Source organism: Cervus elaphus, chromosome 19 (assembly GCF_910594005.1).
Source record: "Cervus elaphus chromosome 19, mCerEla1.1, whole genome shotgun sequence".
Lineage (NCBI taxonomy): Eukaryota > Metazoa > Chordata > Mammalia > Artiodactyla > Cervidae > Cervus > Cervus elaphus.
Window position 1 is genome coordinate 23,391,758 of NC_057833.1, and position 23,234 is coordinate 23,414,991.

At 45.3% G+C, this 23,234-nt stretch overlaps 1 protein-coding gene across 1 annotated transcript in view; it reads right to left on the reverse strand.

Moving 5' to 3' along the window:
• Nucleotides 1-23,234, reverse strand: part of SLC7A14 (solute carrier family 7 member 14) — a 107,078-nt gene that overhangs the window by 39,713 nt on the left and 44,131 nt on the right. The window contains exon 2 of the mRNA XM_043875431.1: nucleotides 14,912-15,366. Coding sequence (XP_043731366.1) covers nucleotides 14,912-15,215 — 304 coding nt within the window. The 5' untranslated portion in view covers nucleotides 15,216-15,366. The remainder of the gene's footprint in view (nucleotides 1-14,911; nucleotides 15,367-23,234) is intronic.

Consider the following 23,234-nt stretch of genomic DNA (forward strand, 5'->3'; position numbering starts at 1 on the left):
TAGTTGTGTCCGACTGTTTGCGACCGCATGGACTGTAGCCTGCTAGGCTCCTCTGTCTATGGGATTTTCCAGGCAAGAATACTGGTTGCCATTTCCTTCTCCAGAAGAACTTCCTGACCCAGGGATCGAACTCTTGTTTCCTGCATTGCAGGCAGATCCTTTACCACTATGCCTCCTGGGAAGCCCCTCCCCCTGTTCTTATTTTGTAGTATCCCTAATGTTCTGATTTATTTCTATATCTAGAACTATTTTTGGTTAAAATGACTAACTACCAGCCTGAAACCCAGTGAAAATTAGAACTTACACATTGAAAAGAGGCTTGGGACAAGATACCAGAAGCTTTCATCTTTGAAACATTCACTGTCAATCCCTCTGTGTATACCCCAAGTGATATGTGATTTGAGGTTCAGAAAAATTTTGTTCCTTTCAATGTGAATTTCTTTTGAGCTTTGCTATGACATATATAGGTCTAACAGACCAACCTTCAATGAGATGTTCCCAGAGAGTCTACAAACAATATTGAACTTTCTAAACTTGTGCCAAAGACAGCACTACCCACAACAATCATACATAGTCCTCCCCATATAATGTCATCCTGTCACTTAAAACCTGTGCTGGTTCTCTAGTTCCAGGAGGCATAGAACCAGGAGGCAAAGATTCTCCACCCTAGGAGGGTATAAAGGAGAGAGATCCAGCTGACAGTAGGTAAAAGTTAGAGAAGACTTTCTCCACTCAAGAAATACGTTTCCGTCTTCCTTCCACCAAAGAGAGCCATCAGACAAATAAGTCCTTTTTAAAAGTGTACTTCCTCCTAGAAAGATTAAATCTAGTGATTATTTACACTCGAATGCCAATTACCCTACTCAGATAAAGAGAGGTTTTCCCATTACCGTGTAGTTGAACTTATTGACTAATTCACTAATCTACTTATCAGTGGACTTACTAATTTCCTGAACAACTTCAGACGTCCTAATTTCCTTCCTTTAGTGACTATTAAGTCAGGCACTGTGGTGATATCCTATCAGATATCGGTAAGTAAGGCAGCTCTTAAACGGTAAATAAGGCAGCTCTCCTGACCTTGAAGTGTCTATATTCTAGTCGGGAAACGGTTTAATAAAGAGATGATTCCACACAGCTGGTGTTTAATCTATAGAGTATATATGAGGTGCTCTGGGAGCCCAGTGTGGGGAGCGTGGTTCTTGGGGAGCATGGTTCTTTGGTGGCTGGGGAAGTGGAGACAAAGTGAGGAGGCTTTTGAACTGTATCTTGAAGGGTGAGCTGGGCTTTCCCAGGCAGAAGAAAATGGGAAAGGATGGTCTCAGGCAGATGAAAGGGAACAGCTGGGATGATCTATGGGCAACTCTGGGGACTGAGGGTGATGAATCTGCAGAGGGGGACAGGGACCAAGTGTTGAGGGAAAGAACCTGGTTATTAGGTTGGGGGAATCTAGCAGAAAAGGGCTGTACAGTTATCTACTATAGTTGTAAAGCTTTGTCCTGGTTGGAAAACCCACTCTGCACACAAAGTCTTATTTGAGAGCTTAATTCATAAGTAAGTGAAAGCAGGGTGGCTCTGTCTGAGGAGGGAGTGGGAGGCCTGCCCAGGACCTCCCTCATCCCACGCCCCCCAGAGCCTCTGAGTATTCTCTGTGGACCCACAGGCTGTACTGAGCATGGCATGGGGAAGGGGATTGGCTTCTCATCGGGGTGGTTTTTTTACTGGACAGATGATGCAGCTGAGCCCCAGACATGAAGCTGAGTATTTAGTTAATGACAGAGCTGGGATCTGAACGGAAGTCCCCAGACACCCAGTTCAGGGCACTTTCCAATTCATTCTTTCATCACCTGAAATATTTATACGGTACCATCTTGATGCATCTATGTGAGATTTTAGGAACTTAAAGGTGAATAGGAGGAATATAGTCCTTCTTTTTGTGGGTCTGACAGTCTAGTGGAGAAGACAGACCTGAAAAGCAACAAGTTTAAGAAAAACAAGAAAGAAGATGTTAGTTGGGGGAGCTGGGGGACTACATGGGCTGATTTAAAGAGATGCAACATTGAGTTCTGAAGTGAGATCTTCAGACAGCTGGAAGGACTACCCATAGGGAAAAAGGGCGTCAGGAGGTATGAGAAGAAGTGGAAAGAAGTGTTCATGGAAACAGTTAACCAGCCCTGCAGTTTCATTCAGGTCTTTGGGATCAGTCCCGGCCTGCGTATTGATCAGAGGGTCTGCCTGGGGTAACTGGCCACAGGTTGCAGATACCCAGCCTGGCTGGTTGTTTTGAACATGTTTTACCTGTCAGCAGTCCTCCTGAGTGCCACTTATCCTATGTCTTCCAGACTCAGGGAGGAATCAGTTGTTGGGCAACACCAGAGCAACTCACCACTTAGACCCAAACATGTCTTTAAGGACATCCTCACCAAAGACGGCATTTTGCTGAGATGATTGTTATCCATTTCCTTCTCATTTTCTTAGTCTTCTTAAAACGTCTCTGTTACATTTATAAATTCACAGCAAGGCTATAGATGTTATATATACAGTGAGTCCCCTACATATGAACCTTCAGGTCGCAAACTTTCAAAGATGTAAACATGCATTCACACGTCCAATCACGTAAGTTAGTGCCTGTGTCCACATACATTGTCACATGCGTGATCCCCTACAAGTGTTTGTGCTTCTGTGTGCCTTACCGTACATTCCTGTGTAGAGTACAGTAGTACAGTATCTTTATTTCAAGCCCAGGAGGTCTAGAAGCAGCATAACAGCATCAGTGATGTAGCTGGTACTAGTGCACTTTTCAAGGTACTGTACTCTAAGATTAAAAATGTTTTCTTTATTTTTTGTGTTTGCTTTTTATATATTATTTGTGTGAAAAGTATTATAAACTTATTACAGTACAGGACTGTATAGCCGAATGTGTTAGGTACCGAGGCTGACTCTGTTGGATTTTCGAATGAATTGGACTTGCAGGCTCTTAGAATGGAACTTACCTGTATGTTGTGGGCTTCCTGTATTGCTCTGGTTGCTAGTACTGCTTATGTGTGGCTTTGGAGTGGGGTATAAGGAGAAATCACAGGACCCTAGAGAGAAATAATGTGTGGATTCTCTGGGAAATGTTTGTTTTCTCAGCAGCACTGAATTCCAGGAGGTGGTACTGAAGTATCCCCATCATTTTGTCCCTCTTGAGGAGCAGACTGTTGGGATCTAAGAAACATCTATTCAACCCCCTGTCAAGTGTGGTGAACCCCTACGTCCCTGCCCCAGTGTCCTGTTCTTATGCTCTTTGTGAGTCAAGAAACTGTGGGGTTTCTTTTCCAGGGGGTAATCCATCAGGCACTCTCTCCTCACCTCAGCTGTCTCTTCTACCCGAGTAACCTTGGTTACTCCATCACTTGTCAGTGGAGCTCGGGCAATTTTTACAAATGTGTCTGGAAGAAAAATAATTTGTCTTGGAACCCCTGTTTCTTTGCGTCTGTGAAGAGACTTACAATTTTTCTGCCAAAGTGGGCCTCGGGTGGACAGTAAGAGCTTGTGTTTAGGGGATGGGCAGCATCTTCAATCAGGGGTGTGTGGCAGTATTATTTACCTAAACTGACAGGACTCCAAGTACAGTTGGGCAGGAAGCAGATAACTGGAAAGTTCCCAGCCCATAGCACCAACACATCAACATACAAACGGGAAGGAAAGAAGCTGACCTCAGGGTCAGAGAAGTGACCCCCAAAATAGGTCAAGGAAGTTTAATGATTTACTGATTAAGTGTGGTCAGAATGTTTACTCTCTTGCCTTGATATCCCCTTTGAAATTATTTTAAAGGTTATTAGAGGTATGGTTTTCATAATATGATGAATTCCAGTAATATTAATCCATAATATGATGAATTATACTGTCTGGTCATGCTGTTATTAATATCATCATTAGTGTACATTAGTTAATTTTTAATACCTTATCAAGGTATGAGGATGGTAATAATAATAATGATCAGGTGGCTGCTTTCAACTAAAGAATCCACAGGGTTAGCTGTTTCTGAGTCTGTCTTCTGGCCCAGATTGGTCCCTCTTCATTGCTAAGGTGGCAGGTGGTCTCAAACTGCCCTTTTTTCTGCTCCTAACAATTTCATGTTGATGACCCTAGGTAAACATCAAAGGCAGCCTCGGAGGGCAAAAGATGTTACAACAGGGAAAGACATGTTTGGGGGTAATTACCTCTCTTAGGCCCATTGTATGCAGTTACCCATCAGATGCTAGGTGAGCTGTGAGGTAATGCTAGAGTCTCCATCAACAGCCCCTCTTTGCTTTAGGAGAAGCTGTGAGGTGTCATAGGAGTCACACAGCCTCTGGAGAGAGACAGAGCGTACTTATGACAGTTAGATAAGATAATGCACACAGATCACATTGCCTAGTGTCTAGCACACTGTAAGTGCTCGATAAATGGCAACTAGAATTTTTGCTAACTGTCGCCTTGAGTAAGTCACCCAGTTCACGGAGCCTTAGTTTCTCCATCTGGAAAATGGCAATGGTGATGCCTCCCAGGCAGGCTGTCACGGGTCTTGGCATTTAGCAGGCACCCCTCCAGCGGGATCTATGGCTGTAATTATAGTTGAGGAAAAGGAATCTGAGAACTTTGCTTAGACGTAGCTTCTGGAGTGTTTATGTGGGAGCCTTGGCCTTAAAGGTGGAATAAAAGAGATTAGAAGCAAGTATTGTTGGCTGGTGGTGTTAGAGAGTCAGCATTGGCAGAGATGTCAGAAGTCATCTAGCATTCAGACCAAGCCCTGCGTGTGCTCGATTCACTTCTAAATCTGAACCTGGAAAAATTTCTTTCTGGGTTCTTAATCTTTAGTATAGGAATAACTGTTCTGTTCCACAAATCCAGTTAGAAATTGTGAGGATGAAAAGAGAGTTCCCATTTGCTTGTTCAGCCTTTCTTTATGAGACCTGCTGCCCCTCATCCAGATGACTCTGATGACTGGACCAAAATGGCTTTGTGCAGAAAGGCAAGGAGAGCAGGCATTGAAGTAACAGCTTGTCGAAGATTTTCCAGCTCATTTCTCTCCAAAATTGGGCAGTGCCCCTATTCCTGAAGCATAGAAATGTGGCACCGACAGAGAAGACAGTTCTAAGAAGTGAGGGGACCAGACCGCTACCTCCTTGTCCTGAGAATTTAATGGGCAGGATTGAAAGTGAGTGCTAAGAGAACACACTTGAGCGCTTGTGTGGCCTCCTCAGCCCACTTGATGAGCAGGCAGGACCAGGTTTTGCTGGGACAGGCTGTGTTCTCGGCAGGTGCCTGGGAGTGTGAGACTCAGTCTTTCGTGGGCCTGGGTCTGCTCTCAGTGGAGGATATTCCTAGAGAAACCCCCTTAAGAGACAGGCGCCATCTTGACTTTTTTCCAAAGTGGCCACATGCAGGGAGGGCAGAGTAGGGCCAGAGAGCCTCAGGATTTAGGAGGCAGTTAGAGAGAACTTTCTGGGTGTGGGGATCTGGTGGCAGCTCCTGCTTCTCTAATTGTCCTCCCTCCCAGGATACAAACGCCTACCGCTTTCACCTCCCTTCCTCTCCGGCCCTGTTTCTACTCTCTGGCCCACAAACTCTAGAAGAGTTTGGTCTTCTGTAGCACATAAGTCTGAAGTTTGTATTTTAGGAGTGAGTGTTGCTGCCTACTGGTCCATGAGGAAGGAAGGATGGTGTGTGTGTTAAACAGTACGGGGCACAGCTGACCAGGATCCAGGGGTTGCTGCTCTTGCCAGATTCTCATCTAAGTGGTCCTGATGGGTTTTTTCTAACTAGACAGCCCCTACTGAATGCAGTAGCAATGGTGGGATTTGAGCTGACTCTTCTGTAAGACCACTCCAGTGAACGGAGCAGTGAATCCCTTGGATATGTCAGTGGCTTCTTGACAGAGGCATTCCCTCCAAGGGGAGCATGGAATGCTTTTGGCCTGATGTATCGTGTCGAGTGCTCTAATAACTAAAACACACTCTTAGAAGTGTTTGCAAAGGAGCAGGCATTTGTATCCATGTTTAATACATAAGAGAAACTCACTGCATTGTTTATTTTCCTTCTAATAAGTCTAGGAAATTATAAACTGGGGTATTTATAAATAAAATCTCAAGATAAATAGCCAAGGAGTGGGAGGCAGGTTCAAGAGGGAGGGGATATATGCTTACTTATGATTCACGTTGTTGTATGGCAGAAACCAACACAACATTGTAAGGCAATTATTCTCTGATTAAAAAAAAGATAAATAGCAAAGGACTATTAACTTTTTTAAACTTTTTATTTTGTACTGGGGTAGATCCAATTAACAATGTTGTGGTAGTTTCAGGTGAACACTGAAGGGATTCAGCCATACATATACAAGTATCCATTCTCCCCCAAGCCCCCTCCCATCCAGCCAGGCTGGCCCAGAACAGTGAGCAGTGTTCCCTGTACTATATAATAGGTTGCCAAGGGCTATTATTGAATTCATTCCAGAATAGGAAATTCCTGAAGCATTGATAGGATATAAAGATATATTTATGTGTGTATGTGTATACATACATAATTATATAAATGTATACATATATTTCTATATTTTCAACGACTTTGCATGGAATTTTGGGACCAAGTCTATGTCTAGTAGTCATGTATGGATATGAGAGTTGGACTATAAAGAAAGCTGAGCACCGAAGAATTGATTCTTTTGGACTGTGGTGTTGGAGTAGACTCTTGAGAGTCCCTTGGACTGCAAGGAGATCCAACCAGTCCATCCTAAAGGAGATCAGTCCTGGGTGTTCATTGGAAGGACTGATGTTGAAGCTGAGACTCCAATATTTTGGCCACCTGATGTGAAGAACTGACTCATTGGAAAAGACCCTGATCCTGGGAAAGATTGAGGGCAGGAGGAGAAGGGGATGACAGAGGATGAGATGGTTGGATGGCATCACTGACTCAGTGAACATGAGTTTGAGTATCTGAGAGTTGGTGATGGACAGGGAGGCCTGGCGTGCTGCGGTCCATGGGGTCACAAAGGGTTGGACACAACTGAGTGACTGAACTGAACTGAAGTCTGTGTCAGTGGCCATGGTGAAGTAGAGCATGAGACATGTGAGATGCTTGCTTTTCACACACATACAGTCACCCACAGACACGCAATAAAGTACAGGCCCAAGTTGTGTCCAGGATGAATGCACTCCCTGGGCTGTTAGATCAAAGGTTCACTTTACTGCTTGCTGTTCTCTCTTTTTCATGCCCCCTCTCCCCTTTGTCTCACACTGTTTGTCTATGCTGTACCCCGGAAGTGGCCAGCTCCAGTGGGTAGGCAGTCCACTGCAAAGGCCGTTCATCATTGTCCCTGTGGCTCGGGATGTCAGCACTTATACATTCTTCACTTCCTTGTGTAAGAATCTATTCTTCCTTCAGTTTCATTCCTACTCCTCAGCCTACATTTTTCTTTCTCCACCGTTGCTTCCTGTTTCTCCATCTCCATCTGACTTGGCCGTTTAACAAAGTCCTGCCCTTACTTCTTTTCTCTCCTTACCCCCTCTTCTTTGGTGACCTCACCTCTTTGCCAGGGCCTGGGGAATTTTCAGGGGCCTTCCTGATCCACTTGGGTGGCTCTGGCCCCTTAACCCCAGCCTCTGTGACCTGGCAGCTTGAGGAGGCTGTCATTACTCCATTTACAGAGATTGAGGTCAAGATCTAGGTAGCTTCTCAGGACTCCCTGATCTTTTCCACTTGGCAGAATACACCTAGACGTGACACTTGTGTGAATGTGGTCAGGAGGTCCTGTGTAAAGGGACAAGGCTGTTCATAGATACAAGTGACAAGCCTGGGGCCTCTGCCACCTCCTGTGGCCCTGAGGGCTAAGGGAACCATGCCTTGGCACACCTGTCATTTTTGGCAACCTGCTTGGGGAGCCCTGGGTGAAGTGCATTTTTTAAGTCTCACAAGTAGTAAATGGCTGAGCAGGGCTTGAAGTGAGGTATGTCAGCTCCGGGACTGATCACTCCCATGCTATGTGGTGTTGGGGTGTGTGTGTGGGGAATTGAGGCACTAGACCTTTCTTTACAAATCTTTCCCCTCCCTGGGTTCTCTTTTTCACCCTAACTCATGTGGGTAAGCTTCCCTGGTAGCTCAGATGGTCAAGAATCTGCCTGCAATTCAGGAGACCCAGATTTGATCCCTGGGTCCAGAAGATCCCCTGGAGAAAGGAAAGGCAACACACTCTAGTATTCTTGCCTGGGAAATTCCATGGACAGAGGAGCCTGGTAGGATACAGTCCATGGGGTCGCAAAGAGTTGGACATGACTGAAGTGACTAACACTTTCACTTTCAATCTAAACTCGTCATTTTGCAGAGGCGGACACTGAGGGCACAAGATGTAAATGACTTGTTCCACGGTCCCAAGCTGCCGGGGGACAGAGCTGGACCCAGATCCCGGGTGTCCCAGGCCCTTTGTCTCCTGCAGTGCCCACGACTATTTCATGTGTGCCTGTCCTGTTTCTTTGCATCCATGCCAAGCCCCTTGTCCTGGAGTTCTTTACTGTCTTCTGCAACATCTCTGCGTTGCCAAGCCCAGAGCCGGCGGTCAGTCCCTCCCACGGCCACGCTGGGTGCTCTCGATAGGCCCTGTCCACCCCAGCCAGTGCTGGAGAAGAGGTAAGAGAAGCCCAGCCTCTCCTGGGTTTGCTGGAGGAAGCTCATTTTCACAATAAGTCATCTGAGAAACTTGCATATTTCTATTAGATTGTGCTCACCTTTTCTGAACTGGTAACTGACAGCCTTCCTATAGGGCTGTCAATCCAGCCCTGGAAGAGCTGCCTGCACTTCACAGGACCCTTCTCACTGCTGACAGGTGATGGAAAGGCACTGAACTTTGAAGTCATTTTCATGACCTGGGTTACAGAAGTTTTGATCTAGAAAAGTACTCATTTAATCAACAGAACAGAGTGAGCTAAGGCTCTTTTAATACCCCAATAAGAATGAAGCTTTAGTTAAAAAAAAGAATGAGGGTTTCCTTGATTCACTCAGTTTTCTCTGGTGAGTTTTTAAATTTTGCGGGTGTGTGTCTGCATGAAGCAACATGGGGGTAACAGCCTCTGGAGAAGGCAGAATCAAATTTAGACTTGCCTTTTTGCCTCTGACTGCTTTGTTGTCCTGGGCAAGTCACCCAACCTCCCTGAGCCTCAGTTTTGTCATCTGCAAGGTGAATCTGACAGTGATACTTATTTTGTAGGATTTGTTGGGAGGATTGTGCAGCTGGTGTTCAGCTGCTGCCAGGCATGTTATGAGTGCCCAGTGGTTTAGCTATTATGGTGAGCTACACAACAGGAAAAGTCCTATCACCTAGCAGGGAGGCTGAGAGGATTAAATGAGGTAGTATATGCATGGTGCCTAGGGCACAGTATTTGCTTAATATTAATAATAACAACAGTAATAATAGTAGTGGCTAACATTTATCAAGTGTTTACTAACTGATGTCTTAGAGACTTTACAAACATCAGGGACAGCCATTATCATTATTAAGATTTCCAACTTAGGACTGTGTATTTGGAAAATATGTTGGAGATCTAGTCTTCAAGAAGCTTGAAGACCACTCTGCATTTGTTCATCTTTGCATTTCTTCTCTACCCTCTCAATGTTTCTGCCTGTCCCACTCTCCCTGGTGACTAAGAGCAGTTCTCAGATATGTTTGGGGGAACTAGTAAATGCAAGTTTGTGGAATGAATGAGTGATCTAGGTCATTGAAAACAGGTTGCAGAAGGGCCAACCCTTCTGGGGGTCACCTCTCACCTCTGCTTCAGTTTGAGGCAGGGAAGCTCACCAGACTATCTAAATAGACCCTAAGTCTTTAGAGACCTCTTTGGTCATGAAAATCAACCGGAGATGAACACTGGAATGAGGAGGCCTGGCTTAAACTTTGTGAAGATCTGCAAAGCCAGTGCAGGGAGGAGATCGGGAGCCTCGTCTGTGGGAAAGAGTTCTGCTCCCCTTACCACCTCCCCAGGGATTCAGTTACCAGGGCTCACGTGATGATGGATGCTGCTGCTGCTGCTAAGCTGCTTCAGTCGCGTCCGACTCTGTGTGACCCCATAGATGGCAGCCCACCAGGCTCCCCCATCCCTGGGATTCTCCAGGCAAGAACACTGGAGTGGGTTGCTATTTCCTTCTCAGACGTGTCTGATTATTTGCGACCCCATGGACTGTAGCCTACCAGGCTCCTCTGTCCATGGGATTTTCCAGGCAAGAATACTGGAGTGGGTTGCCATTTCCTTCTCCAGGAGATCTTCCTGACTCAGGGATTGAACCTGGGTCTCCCGCATTGTAGGCAGATGCTTTACCATCTGAGCCACCAGGGAAGTCCCATTTCCTTCTCCAATGCATGAAAGTGAAAAGTGAATGTGAAGTCGCTCAGTCATGTCCAGCTCTTCGAGACCCCATGGACTGCAGCCTACCAGGCTCCTCCATCCATGGGATTTTCCAGGCAAGAGTACTCGAGTGGGGTGCCATCGCCTTCTCCGGGTGATGGATGAGAAGATGTGAAAGAGTGAGTGAGAATCTTTCACATGATCAACACAAAATGGTCAACCCTAGTGCTGAACCATAAACTGAGAGTGCCAAGTGGTCACTGGAGTCAGACTGTGTTCATGCTGTTCCTTGTTCTGTCACCTCTTAAGCAAGAACCTTAAACCAGTTGCCAAACTTTTCAGAAGCCTCCTTTTTTCTCATCTGTGATATGAGGACAATAACACCACTTACCACATAGGGTTGTTGTGAAGACTGAGTAAAATAATGTGTAAATCCCTTAGAACTCTCTTGGTACACAGGAAGTGCTCAAATCAGCTGTTTCTGCTGCCACTGTTATTATCAGTCCTATTATTGCTGAAATTGCTTATCAGGTTTAGTGTTTATCTCCAACAGTGGAGATGAACCCAATAAGTGATTGGTCCTTTAGGGTAGAGACAATTTCTTATTTATTTCTGGTATTGCCCTAAGACTGGCATATAGTGGGTACCCAATACAGCTTTCCCAAACTATATCTTATTAGATTTTTGCTACTGTTTTTCATGAGCAGATAAAAATTATGAGTATTGTGTATCAGCCAGGGGACTGATGTTGTGAATGCTTACTGTCATTTAATCCTTAGAAAACCCCCTGAGATGTGGGCTCAAAGTTATTGTAGACAGTGCATGATCTTAGGAGTCATTCAGACCTATACTCTGTTTGAGGTTCAATTTTATTAATATTAAAAGGGCTGGAAATAAACGACTTTGATTTCCCCACTCACGTCCACAGGAGCCTCTTGGGGCAGGTTGCATTGAATGGCCAGGTGTCGCTGGCATGGAGACCTTGCTTTGTGTTTCATCCCAAGCCAGTTGAACTAGAGAAACTCTGAAAACTATCCTGCTTTCATCCCTCATCTCTTCATAAAGCTGTCAGTGGCAACCAGAGAGAAAACTACTTCCCCTGTCTGGTTTATACAATCTGGTATACACAAAGGGTTTCTAAGGTTTGGCACGGGCATGGGGTCTGGATGTGTGCTGCTGAGCTATTTGAGAATAGATAAGACCTTTTGGATAAAGGGTAACGGTCACAGCACAAGCTGCTTCCTCTGATAAATTTTCCCCTACCTGTGATATGCTGTGGGCAGTTGTGATGTTGGGGCAGGAACGGTAGGAGGAGCCTGGGAAGTTATTGTAGCTTTAAATCTTGTCCAATTATAGAGAAAGTGGCTCCGTCTCTTAGTCGGATTTGTTCTGTCGTAAACTGGCTTGCATGGCGTGGAGGATGATGTCACAAGGGCAAAAATCCCGTAAGAATTTGCTGGCCAAATAGTTTCTATCTTAGCATATGTTTCCTCTTCTTGTAGGTCATGGCTATTCCATAGGGAGGTCCTGGTTCCTATAATGGAGTAATTCTTAACCTGGGCTGCACATTAGAATTCCCCAGGGAATTAAAAAAAAAAAAAAAAGCTATCAATCCCTGGGCTGTACCCCGATCCAACTGAATTGGATTAGAATCTCTAGGGAGCAGAGCCTGGGCATCAGTATTTTAAAAAAGAAAACAAAATCAAAAGAAAATTTAAAAATGAGCCACAAGCTGAGAGAAAATGTTTGTAAAACCACATATCTAATAAAGGACTTGTATACAAAATATATAAAGGAGTTTTAAAAGTTTATTAAAAAAATCCCTGAAGACTCCAATTAAATAATGGGAAAAAGATTTGAACAAATACTTTACCAAAGAGTATATATGCATGGCAAATAAATACAAAAAGATGTTCAAATATTCATAATTAGGGAAATGCAAATTAAAACCATCCTGCTTAAGGCCACAGTAGAAAAGGACCATGTATTAAAAAGCCTGAGGGTAGACAGGAGTTTGATTACTGTGATATGGAGAAGTGGGGAATTGGGTCCTGTGAGAGGCACTACTGAGGTCACGATGTAGGAGTGGAAGGAACATGGCGGAGGGGAACTTTCCTTGGTCTAGTGACCAAGGATCATAGAGTGAGAGGCCTGGATGAAGAAACCTAATGTAAAATTGCCAACTTTGGCACAGTTATTTTGGTCCTGGCCCTGGCTGGGAGCTCAGGGAAGGTTCCGGTTGGCCTCAGTGAGGAGGTATCTGTTATGAAGGGTAGAGCAGTATTATGGCTGAGACCAGGTGCGGAGAGGAGTGTCCCTAATGGGGGAGAAGCAGGACTTTCTTTTGGTGCCTGATGGAGTTACTGGATAGTACTGGGCCTTCGGAGAAGCTAGGCCAGTGATGTGCTGGTTAATGTATAACTACTCACTCTCAACAACAAACAAACGCTGATTTGTAGTGTTTGCCAATATCTGTGGCGTCAACACTCCCTCCAGAACCCCGGTCTAGGTTACACGTGAGCATGGTGAGAGGGGGAGAGGCTCCCAGAATGTGACTGGGCCTGGTTCTAATTTCTAAATGTATTCCAGCGCCATGAAGGATAAGCTGTGGGGATTCACTTGTGGGAACTATTCTGGGTTTGGGGGACTGGGGCACAATAGAATGGGACATGGAGGAGACTGTGGGGCTTCCCCGATGGCTCAGCAGGTAAAGAATCTTCCTGCCAACGCAGGATCCCTAGGTTGGGAAGATCCCTTGGAGAAGGAAATGGCAACTCACTCCAGCATTCTTGCCTGAAAATTTCCATGGACAGGGGAGCTAGAGGGTTAGAGTCCATAGGGCCACAAAGAGTTGGACACAACTGAGCGACTGAGCGGAGAGCAGAGTGGTCTGCATTAACCAGGCAGGACCTTAGCCATCTGCCCTATGCCCTGTCGGACCTGTGGTTACATGCCTTCCTTTTGTCTTACCGTTGCTATTCTGTTCTGTATGCTGACACTTTCAGATTTATAAATTTATGGTGAGTAATAATCTGGCATCTTCCCCCAAATAATTTCTTTGCCAAACAAGTTTGAAAAATGATTGTAATCAGGTTAGTAGAATTTCAAGCATCCACAGAATTCATTCATGTGAATAAAATTTATTTTCATCTATAAGGAAAAAAATCTTCTTTTCTGCAGGAATCTCAATTATTAGGATATTCATGCATATTAGAGAATGATTTAAGGAAAACATAGTGGTAAAACCAACAAGGATATAAGCCATGGCAGGAGATAAATATTTCAAATCAGTCTGGAATTATTTTTCTCATCACATTAAAAAGATGACAAATGTAAACCAGTGTACTTTGTGGTTGCGTGTCCCTGGTCTGTGCCCCCTGTATGTGTGGGATGTATGCTCAGTTGTGTCTGTTTGTGACCCCATGGACTGTAGCCCATCAGGCTCTTCTGTCCGTGGAATTTTCCAGGCAAGATTACTGGAGTGGGTTACCATTTCCTACTCCAAGGGAATCTTCCCAACCTAGGGATTGAACCCACATCTCTTGCTTCTCCTGCATTGGCAGGTAATGCCACCTGGGAAGCCTGTGCATCCCATAAAGATGAAGACTATTTAGCCTGGATGTGTGATACTAGTGTGGAACTCTCCTTGTGGTCGTATGCATTAGTACATAGAACTCCCAGCGTAAGTCAGCACGTTTACTGCCCCAGAAACATTTCTTTGATGAATGCCACAACATTCATTGCCGAGACATGAGTTGACCCACGTGATTTGCCAACCTCAAATCCACCTCGACCTTTTGCAGCATAACCATCAAGAAGCAAGATGTTTCCCTTATTTTTCAGGGTTTCCATTGACCCACCCCTGGCATTCTGGGAAAATACTGTGGATCCCAACTCAAGAGGAGGAAAGAGGAATAGGAAATAGCACTGTTTCGTAAACTATCAGTATGTAAGTCCTGGTACCTTATTTAATAAAACGAACAAATGAGCTTTATGATTTTTTTTTTCTCAAGGAGAGAGAAGGTGCTTGCTGAGCTACCACTGCAGAATATCAGTCTGTTGAAGTGCTTGTAGCAGGTGGTGCTTTATGGTTCTCACAATGGCTTTATATTTCCTAGTTTGATTTCCTCCTGCTTGGAGATCACAATGCCAGTTTGAGGCTCATCAAGTCCCAATCATATCAGGTTTACTGACGTGTCATTTTGCTACTCTGCCTATCCATTATTTATTATTTATATCTTGGCTATATCCAGTGCCCCACCCCCCACACAAAGGGAACCGACCTACCTTCCCATGAAAGGAGACAGAATAAAAATAGAGTCATTGGGACATGACAGGGAATGAGACGCTGGGCAGTAGCTAGGCACCAGAGTAATTATTTGGATGGAGAAACCAAAGGAAAAGGAAGCTACTCCAATGAGCCAAACCTAGCGCTGAACTCCCTATTAGTCAAGGCAAAAAGGTCTGCCATTTCACTCCTCTCACTACCGAATACTGCAGAAGAGTGGGAGGAACAGTAACAGGCCGGTGAGCGCGGCCTTCGCCTTCACGGAGATGCTTACCTGACAGTATGGATGCGACGGCTGCAATGATGAAGGATACGATGACCCCGGGTCCTGCCATTTCCTTGGCCACCAGCCCAGACACCACGTACATGCCCGTGCCCACGCAGCTGCCCACGCCGAGCGAGATGAGGTCCACGGTGGTGAGCACTTGGGCTAGCTTGGTGCCATGTGCGGTGGTGGCCCCCGTTCCCTCCAGCATGGACTCCACCGGTTTGGTGCGTAGGATCCGAGAGTGCATGGCGTGCCAGGCGGCCCCCCACTGCACTCGCCGGGGGTCGAGGGAGGTGAGGAAGCCACTCATCCTGAGAGACAGGTTGTGGTGAAGGTCAGCGGACAGAGGTGGGCTGCAGAAGCCTCAGTGGATGCTTCTGGAACTCATCTAGGGAATGGGGATCTCCCTTTCAGGAAAGGTCCAGAGGGATCTGCAGCAGCCTTCTCCTGGGCATGGATGTCTGCAGGAAACACACAAGAAGGAGGAAGGTGAGACCAAGGGGGAAACAAACCAAGACTTGGAGACATAGGTAGAGGTCAGTGCGCTGAACTGGTGGAACTGATCTGTCCTGTGTATTCATAACGCGAGGTATGCTTTTTCCGCTTTGCGTCCCTTCCAGTCCTAAATGACAGTCTGTAGTTTGCTCTATGTTGCATTCATTCTGAAGAGGGTGCTCTGAGTTAGGGCTCTGCCAGTGGACCTGTGGGAAGTTACGTCATGTCTCTGCTTGTTTCAACTGCCCAGGGGCGATGGTCAAGCCTCCTGCCTTGTGTTGATGTGAGAATTAAATAGTGTCTGTCTAAAAAGATCTTAGGGGCTTCCCTGGTAGCTCAGATAGTAAAGAATCTGCCTGTAGTATAGGAGACCCAGGTTTGATCCCTAGGTCAGGAAGAGCCCCTGGAGAAGGAAATGGCAACCGACTTATTCTTGCCTGGAGAATTCTGTGGACAGAGACGCCTGGTAGGCTACAGTCCATGGGGTTGCAAAGAGTTGGATACACATACACAGAAAGATCTTAAGACAATGCCTGGCAGGTGGAAGATGCGCTTCTGTCAACCCCCAAGTGCTTCTTACCTGGCTCTGCGAAGGCTTGGTGTGTGATTCTTGAGCATATTCTTTGGGGACACAAATCCTCATTTTTTAATATAAAGATGTAACGTTAGATCTCAAGAGGGGAAGAACCACCCCTTGGAATTGTCTTGGAGGTTTGTTCTCTGATGAAATGGAAAGTTTTGAGGATTTTTTGCTCTCAGAGGTTGGGGTAGGGGTAGTGCCCATGGCATTTGGTGGGTGGGGCCCAGAGATGCTAAATGTGTTGGGTGGCATCATACTATCTTCAGATGTCTCATTGGATATTCTTGTAGGTGAAGGATCTGGTTATGATCATCTGAACCTGGAAACCTATCCCTGTTTTATATATAAGCACATGAGACTATTTTGGATGTTTTTAGAAGACCAGTCTCTTGGCTTTTCCAGGAAGACAATTATAGAATAAATTGAAGGAAGATTATAAATTCTTTACTTTGGAACTTTAAAGGAGTTCATCACCATTTTGGAAAATCAGGACCCCCTTTCAGTGCAACCCATGGTACTGCATCACCCATTCAGTACACCTATAACAGCTTGTAAATGTGCCATTTGAAACTGGCACGTTGACATTAATTTTTCATAAAGTGTAAGCACCTTATGACAATATATGTAGTTGCCTGAGTGTTTACATACTGACATATGTTATATACAGGCAAGTTACTCATGAATTTTGCTTTAGGACATTAAAGAAGGGTATGTCAAAATGATTATTATAAAAAGGAGATGCTTGGTCTGATAGATTTGAGAATTGTAATAGATGATTTCTAAAATTTTGTCAAGTTGTTACAGAAAATGGAAAGATTATATGAAGCTACTTTCTTTGAAAGTCAGTGTTAAAGCGTCAGTCACTAAGTCATGTCCGACTCTTTGTGAACCCATGGACTGTAGCTTGCCTGGCTCCTCTGTCCATGGAATTCTCTAGGCAGAAATACTGGAGTGGGTTGCCATTCCCTTCTCCAGGGGATCTTCCTGACCCAGGGATTCAACCTGGGTCTCCTGCCTTGCAGGCTGATTCTTTACCATCTGAGTTACCAGGGAAGCCTTGGAAGTCAGAGGCTTTATAAAATTCTATGAAGAATTTTTAAAGTACAACTAGAACATTGATTCCAGGTACTATGCTGATAGGCTTAGAACATTTACATTTATAGCTAAGTACCAGCTTGTGTAATCTACCAATATTATTAATTAATACTACTTAGCACTTGATGTAACACTTGTCTGGTTCTAAAGACATTGCAGACACAACCTAATTAGAAGAATTAGGTGAAATGTGGCAGTTTAGTTCACAGGGATGGGGTGATGGACCTACTGGTTTAATTTCCTCCTAGATTTGACAGCATTGCTTCATGCTGCGTGTTAATTCTTGACAACGTCTAAGATATCAGTACAGTTGAATTGTGCTACTCTATATGCCAGTGTCATTCAAAAGGTTAGAGTGCTGGCATTATTTTTTTTTAAGATTTCCAGATTTGTGAGAAAATGTATATCTGGAAGGCTGCAAGAACAAGTGCTCTACTTGAGCTCTTGAGCTCCTGTGGGGAAATCAGTGCACATAACTATCTATTCAATCCAACCCAGCCTGTATGTACTGAGCATCCATTAAGAGCAAACATGATGTGAAGCTCAGGGGTGCAAAGACACAGTCCCGGCTCTCGTGGAGTTTTCAGTCTAGAATTGGAGATGATAGTCACCCAAATCACAATGCAAGGGAGAAAGCTTATTTTTGTTTTTTTCTAAAAAGCTTATCTTTCACTATTTTTTTGTGTAACAAAGGTATAGCATGGCTATTGCAGAAAAATCAGGCCGTGTAAACAATGACATTCAGTGAGGAGAGACAAGATAATTCAATACACAGATAGAAAAATAAAACCAGATCATTCTAGAGAGGGATGAAGGTATGTTATGGGGTGAACAGTGTCTCCCCCTCCAAATTTATATGTTGAAGCCTCAACCCTCAGTGCCTGAGAAAGTGATCTCGTTTGGAGCCTGAGTTGCTACAGCAGTAACTAAGATGAAGCCATACTGGAGAAGGATGGGACCCTAATCCAGCATGACTGGTCTTCTTATAAAAAGAGGAAATTTAGACACAGAGTCACACACACAGGGAGCATGGGACGTGAAGATGTAGGCAGACATCATGTGATGCATCTGCCATCCAGGGGACACAAGGGCTGCCAGCCAGCCACCAGAACCTAGGAGAGAGCCCTGCAGCAGATTGTTACTCAAAGCCCTCAGAAGGAACCCACACTTCTGAACCCTGATCTCAGACTTGCAGCCTCCAGAACTGTGAGACAATGCATTTCTGTTAGGTCATGCAGTTTGTGATACTTTGCTACAGCAGCCCTGGTGAATGAATACAGGCTATAAAGAAAATAAAACAGGGCAGTGAAGGGGTGAGAGGGGCTCTGCAGTCATAGCATTGGCTCCCGAGTGATGGGAAGTCACGCCAGGTGTCAGCGAGAGTGTCCTGCAGAGCCGGGTCAGAGGGGAGACGGGATGACTGCTTTGGGGACTGAGTGACATTGGGCCAGGGTGACGAGGAGGAGTCAGGCCCATGTTAGAGTGTTACGTGTGTCGACTAGTCGAATCCTTACAGCAAACCTGCATTGACAGATGAGGCAGAGAAGGCCGGGGGTCCGGTAAATCCTCTGAAGTCATGAAGCACATCAGGGCAGAGCGGGCCTGTGGCCCCGCTTTCAGAGTGTTAGTCTCAGCTCTCATGCTTGAGGGCTTTCCTGGTGGCTCAGTCTGTAAAAAATCCACTTGCAATGCGGGAGAACCAGGTTCCATCCCTGGGTGGGAAAGATCCCCTGGAGAAGGAAATGGCAACCACTCCAGTATTCTTGCCTGGGAAATTCCTGGACATTCTTTGAAATTCCTTGCCTGGACAGAGGAGCTGGGTGGGCTATAGTCCAGTTCAGTCGCTCAGTCATGTCTAACTCTTTGTGACCCCATGGACTGCGGCATGCCAGGCTTCCCTGTCCATCACCAACTCCTGGAGCTTGCTCAAACTCATGTCCATCAAATCAGTGATGCCATCCAACCATCTCATCCTCTGTTGTCCCCTTGTCCTCCCGCTTTCAATCTTTCCCAGCAACAGGGTCTTTTCCAGTGAGTCAGTTCTTCGCATCAGGTGGCCAAAGTATTGGAGTTTCAGCTTCAGCATCAGTCCTTCCAATGAATATTCAGGACTGCTTTCCTTTAGGATTGACTGGTTCCATCTTCTTGCTGTCCAAGGAACTCTCAAGAGTCATCTCCAACACCACAGTTCAAAAGCATCAATTCTTCAGTGCTAAGCTTTCTTTATAGTCGAACTCTCACATGACTATGGATGTTGTGCTGTCTGGAGATACCATTTGGGGTATTTGTTCTGATCAGCCCTTCATCAGAAACTGTCACAAGGACACCGAGAAAAGGACCAGATGGGTTAGGGAAGTGAGAGTTTCAATTTGATAATTAGAAATCATGATGAAAACACTGAAAATCAACTAGAAGAAAGGTTGAAGGTGATGAGAATTCCTTCCTGGCTCTATTCCCCCCATGTAATTCCTCTGAGTGCTTGCTTTATTGATGCAGGCAGGGACTTGGGGCGTTTCCTTTCTTGGTTGGAAATTTACTGGAGAGAACAAAATGTGCAAAAGAAAACATGCTTCTAAGTGACTATTGACAATATCCATATTCATTACCCCCAGATTATGCTAATCAAAGGGAGTTTTGGAAGCTTATTGCTGTTGTCTTTCCAAGATGAGCAATAAATGTGTGTTGTGCTTTCTCTAGCACTTTAATTCAGGTTTCTCAAAATACTTCACAGCTATAACTAAGGAAGGCTTGCGGGGCCCTTGGGAGGAGGGAGGCATCCTTGTGGTGTTGGCCTGCATGCTTGAGGGTTCAGTGGGCTCCAAGGATAATGATGGTAAGAGCAGGTTTGTGTGAGGATGAGAATAATTATGGCTTGGAAGTTTACTGGCTAGGTAAGATTATCGAATTAGGTTGGAGCCTGCCTTTGGAGGTGAGGAGAGGGAGTAAATGAAGGCAAACAAAACAGTAACCAGCTTCAAATCTTTCCTGCCTGATTTTGCAAATACACGAAGGGATTACAGAAATCCCTTCCTGACTCTCCCCGGGAGCAGGCCTTTGTTGGAACATCTGGAGCAGCAGGAAGCAGTGGCTGACGGGAACTGCCCCTCATGTGGCTGGACAGTTAGGATTGCAGCAAAATCCTTCTCATCTTTTTTTTTCTTTCTGTACCTTGCTTGCATGCAGGTCTGCTTGGTTGCATCCTACTCTTTGTGACCCCATGGACTGTAGCCCTCCAGGCTTCTCTGTCCATGGGATTTTTCAGGCAAGAATACCAGAGTGAGTTGCCATTTCCTTCTCCAGGGGATCTCCCCGACCCAGGGATCGAACCTGCGTCTCCTGTGTCTCCTGGATTGCAGGCGGATTCTTTACCCAGGCAAATGGAAGTTGTAGTTGAAGGTGCCAGGTTTGAAGAGCCCCTCCTTGCAACCGCAGGATGTAAAGAAGCCTTCGGAGACCCCTCCCTACTCCTGTACCCAGGTCACGTGCTAGCCCCTCCACCCTCGCCCCCAGCTTCACTGCTTATCCTCTGCCCTGAGCTCCTGGCTCCTGATTCAGGACCTAATTCAGAAGCCATATTTGCTGGGTTCAAAGTCTGACTCTGCCTTTACTAGCTATGAGCCTCTCTCTGCCTGGCTGGTGCCGTCTATAAAATGGGATAAGAAGGGCACTAACTAGCTCACAGGGCTGTGAGGAGGACCAGAGTTAACGTGTGTGGAGCTTTTAGCACAGGGCCTGGCGTGCACGAGAGCCAGAGAATAGCCGCCTGCTAGCATCACCCAGCTCTGGTGGATGACCAGGTCTTTCTGTCCCCTACTGCTGACACGCCCTCCCACCCCCACTAGGCAGCCCTTAGAGGGCCCTTGGCCTGCTGCCCAGCCCTCACCCACAACTCTTCTCTGCTGAAACCTCCTGGATCCTCTGGCTGCAGACTGTAGTACACCTTGGTATTGCAATCCTAGGTGCACATGTTTGCCTTTCTCAAGCTTTTAGAGAAAGGCTTTCTCCTTTCCTGTCTTTTATTATCTAAAGACAGTCCTTGGCAGATTTGCTTGGACCTTTGAATGTTACATCTGCTCTCGTCTCTTACACCCTTGACTTTTCTGCCCCAGACGCATACACATGCTGGTGACTAGGGCATGGTGGGTTCATCTATAGTCACCACCCTATCTCTGAAAGCATGACCTCATTCTGACCTTCATGCCTGCATGCGTGCTAAGTCATTTCAGTTTTGTCCAACTCTTTGTGACCCTATGGACTGCAGTCCGCCAGGCTCCTCTCTGTCCATGGGATTTTCCAGGCAAGAATCCTGGAGTGCGTTGCCATGCCCTTCTTCAGGGGATCTTCCAGACCCAAGGACTGAACCCATGTCTCTTATGTCTCCTGAGTGGCAGATGAATTCTTTACCATTAGCGCCACCTGGAAAGCCCCGGACCATCATGTGTGTGGCTGACTGTGGCTCACTTGGCCAGAGTCTTTGATGGCAGATTCTCTGCTGAGATCCTGGCTTCTGTTGCTCTTCTGTTTCTTCCAAGCTTGTCAATTGCAGCTCTATGTTTGTATCTCAACTGTGGAGTCACTTGTCTGTCAGTCACTGTGGTTTTACATGGGTGGCCAGATACAGGTCAGATATATGTGAACCCCAGGGTCTGTGCCATCTGAACAGAACACCTTGTAAATTGAATTGAGATGGATGTCCTGGTAAATTTCTCCTGTTGTCCCCCGTTTTGCTGTCTGTATCTGTTCAGATTAGGGTTAATCTGTTTATGGGAACATCTTCAAGTCTTTGAAGGCAGCTAACATGTCTCTTGGAGTCTTATCTTCCCTAGACTAAACATCTTCAGTTTCTTCAGTGATCAGCTATGTCTCATGTGGTACAGCTTCCAGATTTTTCACTTTCTGATTTGTACTTCCTGGGCAGGCTGCAGTTTATCATGGTGACAGTTTTGGACCAAAGTGTTAAGGGAGATGTTTTTGATCTGTCTGGCTGTGTTTGTGTACGTATGTATCTCTTAAATTATGCAATACTAGTGCCTGACAGACTCACTCAGATGTACAATTGGCTTTAAAACCAGGGTTCCTGATTTTCAGATTGCTAATCTTCCCAATAATGTCTTTGCTAAGTGTTTGATTGATCAAGCCTACCTCAGTTATTTCTTGATCACCTTCCACGTTGCTTACCCATGTGCTAGCCCGTTTATATTGTATATGGGATCTCAGACACAGCTGACTTTGTTTCGCTTGGAAGATTTTTAAAGGAGAGTTTGAATCTATGACATCTGAATAGCTATGCAAAAGAGGTGGTATCATTTCAGCTTCCTTTACAAAGTGTGCTATTTCTTTTTCTGTTTCTAAAAAGTTATTGATTGCATTAATAAGCTTTTGCTGCAGTAACAAGAAATGTGTTAAATTTCAATATGTTAAAACAATCACATCTATCTTTTTTTCTGATAAATTTTTTAAAAAAAATACTAATTTTTATTGACTTATAATGTGTTAGTTTCAGTGCACAGCAAAGTGATTCAGATATACACATACATACATTTGTTCTTTTAGTTGCTCAGTTGTGACCGACTCTTTGGAGACCCCATGGACTGTAGTCCACCAGGCTCCTCTGTCCATGGGGCTCTTCAGGCAAGGATACTGGAACAGGTTGCTATTTCCTTCTCCAGGGGATTTCTGACCCAGGGGTTGAACCCGTACCTCCTGCAGGGAAGCCCTTTCTCCTCCATACCAGGTCAGGGAGGACATCCCCGCCTGACATCATCTTCCTCTCCTTCCTCCCCCTGACCTCACACCAGTGTTCTTCCTACTGCTCTATATTTAAGACGGCAGACAGAGCTGCCTATATTTTTTCTGTATGAAATTATTGTTGTGTCAGGCTTGCGATGATCCCTGAAGGAAAATGAGGCATTTACATAGTTGTCTAGGTGGTAATGCTCCTTTAGAGGAGCTGAGGATGTTTAGTGTTCCTCAGGAGTTTTCCTAGTGACTCGGCCTCAGTGGGAATTTCTTCATCTAATTTGGAGAAGCATGAGTCTTGCAGGGATTTAATAAATGCTTTTCATTATTAACCGGTTGGTTTCCTCAGCACCACTCTGGAAAATCCTTTAGTAGATACATCCGTGTAGCTTCTCTCCCTGGAAAGGCAGACCAGAACTG